Genomic DNA, 4,773 nt, shown 5'->3' on the forward strand with positions numbered 1-4,773 from the left:
GCTGTCGGGAGGCGTGCGGCGCCTGGGCGTGGCCAGCCCCTCCGGGGATGGTTCTTAACACGCCCGCTCGGCGCAGCCTTGTCTCACACTTCGCGTCCCGTTGAAAATCATTCTCGGTCCCCAGAGACCTAACTCTGGGTCTCGATTGTGAAGCTAAGAGACGTGAGACCGTGTCGGGCGGCTCCAGACAGCCCCTGAGAGGCCTGGTGTCCGTCCGCCCCGTGCCGAGTGCACGCTTCCGTCCGTCTCTCACGTGAAGACCCATCTCTTGGTGTCTTTGCCGGACGTCCGGTGTCCGTCCCTAGAGTGGCCGCACCCGAGAGGGGCTGTGGGCAAGGTGCCCCCCCTCCTTCCATCAGAGCGTCACCAACTGCTCAGGCGACGGTGCGGCACAGCCCGCCGTCTGCACGCTTGTTCAACGAGGCGGTGCCGTCCCCAGATAATTAAGTTCTGGAGCTGGATCTCACTGTCAGGAGGAGCACACAGCCCCGCACACGTCCAGCTGCAGGTCGCAAAGCTTCCGTGGCACCGATCCCATAACAGTGTTGTGAGTTTCATTTTTGGACTCATGAGACCTGGAACATACGCTCAGATCCTGGGAGGCGGAACAGACCGTTGTGCTCACTGGCATCCCGCCAGTAGGTGGTGCCCAGGAAGCCCCTGCCCAGACTCGCGTCGCCCCGTGCCCCTTCACCCCACCCCCCCGGTGCCCAGAGAGCCGGGTGTCTTTGCTTCCACTTGGCCGAAGTGAGAGACCGGCCTTTTCCAGGAGAGGCAGAAGCAGAACGGGGAGTTCGTGGTCTGCAGACACCCTTTATTCCTTTCCCTGAGCTGGCCAGAGCGGCCTTCGGACGGCCTGTTTGCGCCGTCGTCTGCCCCCGGCGCCGGCCCCCCTCCTCTCCGGGTGTGGTCCCGCCAGCTCGGCCCGCCTCGGGGTCAGGAGCAGGAGTAGCAGCGCTGCCGCCGCTGCGAGCCCCGCACGGGGACAGAGCACGCGTGTTTCCTTCCTTCACGCCCGGCCCGGCGGCCCGCCTCTCCCGACTGCTCGCTGCCGCTGCCGGGTGGTGTTACTGTCGCGGTGGCCGTGAGGTGAGGGCAGAGGCGGGGTCTGGCTCCCGGCGTCCCTCAGAGGGCACGCTCCCCCGCAGAGACCTGCACGTGCCTTCGGCCGCCCGGGTCCCCGAGCCCCGGCTCCGGCTCCCGTCCTCAGGCTCCTTCCAGAGGCCAGCGCGCGCTTTCCTCTCCCGCCGCTCGGGGACGTGGCCGCTAAGCAGAAACAGGCTCTTGGGGGCCCGTTAGGAACCCAGTAGGACTGAGCCCCGCTCTGAGTGCTAACAGCTCGTGTACACGGAGTTGGTTCTGACATTTCTGTCTTGGGACCTGGAAGCTGTCCCCGGTGCGCACGCAGCTGGACTTGGGTGTCGATGGGACGTCGCTTCGCTTTTCTCTTTAAAGCAGTTGTTATTCCTCAGGCATTGACTGAGCTTCGTAGGCTAGTGCAACCGCTTATTTTTATCTTGTTTTAATCCATTTTCCTGAAGTAATCTTTGGAAACATCAGAAGCTGCTCTCCATCGACCTGGACAAAGTGGTATTACCCAACTTTCGATCGAACCGCCCTCAAGTGAGACCCTTGTCCCCCGGAGAGAGCAGTGCCTGGGACATTCCTGGAGGTCAGTTCTTCGGGGCTTCCTTGTGCTAGAGCCTGTTCTGGTTTGTTCCGGTACCCCCCCCCCATCCCCCGCCAGGTGGGCCAGAAGCAAGCCTGAAACATGAACTAACACGCCATGATCCCTTCAGAACTTTCTGCCTGCATTTTCAATATGAATTTCTTTCACGATAGCCACGAGCTACGCTTAAACTTTTTGCGGTAGGGTAATTTGCATACTCTTGTTAAAGTTTTGCAAACAAGGGTGTATTGTGTGTCCCAGGGAACGCCTGCCATCTGCTGGTCTTGGTCCCAGCCAGCGGCTGACCCACCCTGGTTCCTGAACCGTTGGCGCAGAGGTCTCCACAGATTGTCTGGTCTGGCCCACCTGGGATGGGGCTTTACTAGGCTGGGATCCTCCATTGAAAGTAGCTTTGTGTCCCTCAGTTGCTCTGACGTGGCCCCTCGTTCCACATGACACGGAACGTCCCCTACAGGCAGTGGCTTAGGGACCGGTTTTCCCTTACCCGGTCCTTCCAGCGTGGCGTGGGCAGTTTCTCTCTGGGGATCCCTGTGCTCCCCCCAGAGGTCGCAGCCTCCCAGGGCCTACTGCTTCTGGGAATTGGCACCATAGCCCCTGTGCTCCAACCCTGGGAACTTTGTGTGGTGAGGCCGAGCTCCTGAGGGCCTTGCCTGGAGTCAAGGGGTGCACTGATGATGGTCCGTTCTGGAACCCCAGCATCGCCCGGTTACAGAGTCATACTGACAAACCGGGGATCCTCCAGTGGCCGCTCTTGTTTTCTAGCCTTGTGTGCCACGTGTGGGAGATTTTCCCAGGGGTCGGGGGCTCGGCCAGCCGTCCTGCTCCCTGCCTGGCCTCCCCGCTCGCCCTCCCTCTCAGCTGCTCCGACACCCGCACCTCCTCTCCTCCCCGGCGCCCACGCTTGTCCGTCTGCCGGCGCACTTAGGGGAACAGAGCAGCTCCGCGCACCCTCACCGTGGGTCGTGTGTGGTGGGAGGAAGGCCAGTCACGGTGGGCGTGGGGAGGGGAAGGAGCAAAGACCTCGGCCCCCAAAGCTGCTCATCTGGGAACCTGAGGTCACTTCTCCTGAGGTTCGAAAATGACGTTTGCCCCACGGGCCCGGTTAAGCGCAGGCAGCGTTTCGTTTCTGACGCGTCTGCCTGAGACCGAGCCCGTGGCCGTGGCCGTGCGGCTCGGGCGCTGCTGACACTCCCCCTGTGCTCTTGCAGGGATCATGCCCGGCCGCTACAACCAGGAGGTGGGCCAGACCATTCCCGTCTTCGCCTTCCTGGGAGCCATGGTGGTCCTGGCCTTCTTTGTGGTACAAATCAACAAAGCCAAGAGCAGGCCGAAGCGCAGGAAGCCCCGGGTGAAGCGCCCCCAGCTCATGCAGCAGGCGCACCCGCCAAAGACCCCTTCGGTGTGACGTCACACCCGCTGACCGTGACAGCCAAAGAGCGCCTTCGAGGACGGCCGCGACGGGCGGGCGGACTCGCTGTCCCCAGGGGCTGATCCTGCGTCCAGCTGCGGCGTCCGTGGGTCTGTCCTCAGTGGGCCACCCGCGTGCCGCGTGCAGGTGCGTGTCGCGGTGGCCGGGGCCCTGCACGAGGGGCTTGCGGCCCCGCCTCCGGGGAGGCCTCACGCGGTCGCTGCGCACCGAGAGGGAGGCCACGTTTACACAGGTGAAGGCTGCAGCCAAGCGGAACTGTGTTCGTCCGAGGCCGTTTTCTATATTTATTGTTGGGAAAAGTCACTTTAAAGGCTCGCGCTGTTTGGAAACAAAGCTATTTTTTTTGTCCGTGGAATGCGGTTTTTTTACTGTCGCATCACGAGGAATAACACAGATTCCGTGATCTCCTTTTCGATGAAAGGACAGACTGAGATTGGAAGGAAACTCGCACAAATCTGTGAAACACAGACCTTGGCTTTATTTTTATAAGTATCAATTGCCATCCTGTTTTGTAAGTTGGGGTCTTGATTTCACCATTGTCGGTGAAGAAAATTTTCAATAAATATGCATTACCTATATGAAGCTAAGTAGAAGGGTGTAGAAGGCTCTTTTTCCGCCCACCCCGTTTCTCTGCGGACAACCTGGAACGTGTCCGGGTCACCCTGCAGGGGCTGGGGTTTTTGTCGTCCACGTTCATTTTAAGGTATGACTCACGTGCTACACCATCCTCCGAAGCGTCCGATTCGGTGGCTTTCAGTGTATTCGCATGGTTGTGTGACCGTCAGCCCTGGGATTCCAGAACATTTTCATCACCCCCAAAGGAAACTTGTCGTTAGCAAATCAGCCTCTTTTCCTTCCCTCCTGGCCCGTGGCAGCCCCTCACGTGCTGCCTGTCCTGAACATTTCCCACACGTGGGATCACGCGATACAAGGCCTTGTGCTTCCCCTTAGCGTATTTTCAAGACACGCCCGTGTGAGAACACGTCCAGGGTGCGGTGGCGTTTCTGGGCCCGTGCACCAGCCCGCTGTGCAGACGGACCCCTGTCGTGTGTGCGCCTCGGGGGGTAGACGCTGGAGCTGCCCCGCTGTGTGGCTCTCAGAGGAGTCCCGGTGCTGAGGGTACTCAGGTACGGGCTTCTGTGTGGACGCCAGTTTTCAGCTCTGCCGGGTGTGGTCCCCGGGGGCGAGGGGCTCGCCGCACCCTGTGTCGCTTTCGGGGGAGCCGTCAGACTTTCTGGTCCGAAGCGAGCACACCATTTGATATCCCCAGCAGCAGGGCACGAGGCTCGGGTTCCCCGCGTCCTCGCCCTCCCTCGGCCATCTGAGCGCAGCCAGCTTCCGTGTCGGGTGGTGTCTGTGCTGGGGTTTGGACTTGCGTTTTCCTGAAGCTGAACGACGTCGAACGTCTTTGCGTGTGCTTACGGGCGTCTGCGCGTCTTTAGAGGAGTGTCTGTTCTCTAAAGCCAGTTTCAGCTGGCTTTTCTTTATCACAGACCCGTAGGAGCGCCTCGTGGGTTCTGGGTCTGGGTCCTCCTCGGTGTGTGGCTGGCGCATCTGTCATTCTGTTGCTTGTCTTTCCACTTGCCTGGTTGGCTCCTTTTTGAAGCATGGAAGTTTCTAATTGTGATGGAGGCCGTTTTACCCGCCAGGTGCC

General features: G+C 60.4%; 1 protein-coding gene across 1 annotated transcript in view; it reads left to right on the plus strand.

Annotated features, from left to right (window-relative positions):
- Positions 1-3,706, plus strand: part of MBTPS1 (membrane bound transcription factor peptidase, site 1) — a 52,910-nt gene extending 49,204 nt beyond the window's left edge. Inside the window, exons 22-23 of the mRNA XM_086688802.1 lie at positions 1,542-1,672; positions 2,899-3,706. Coding sequence (XP_086544928.1) covers positions 1,542-1,672; positions 2,899-3,095 — 328 coding nt within the window. The 3' untranslated portion in view covers positions 3,096-3,706. The remainder of the gene's footprint in view (positions 1-1,541; positions 1,673-2,898) is intronic.
- The last annotated feature ends 1,067 nt before the right edge of the window (positions 3,707-4,773 follow it).

Source organism: Puma concolor, chromosome E2 (assembly GCF_028749965.1).
Source record: "Puma concolor isolate L17-30 chromosome E2, mPumCon1.1.hap2, whole genome shotgun sequence".
NCBI classification, from domain to species: domain Eukaryota; kingdom Metazoa; phylum Chordata; class Mammalia; order Carnivora; family Felidae; genus Puma; species Puma concolor.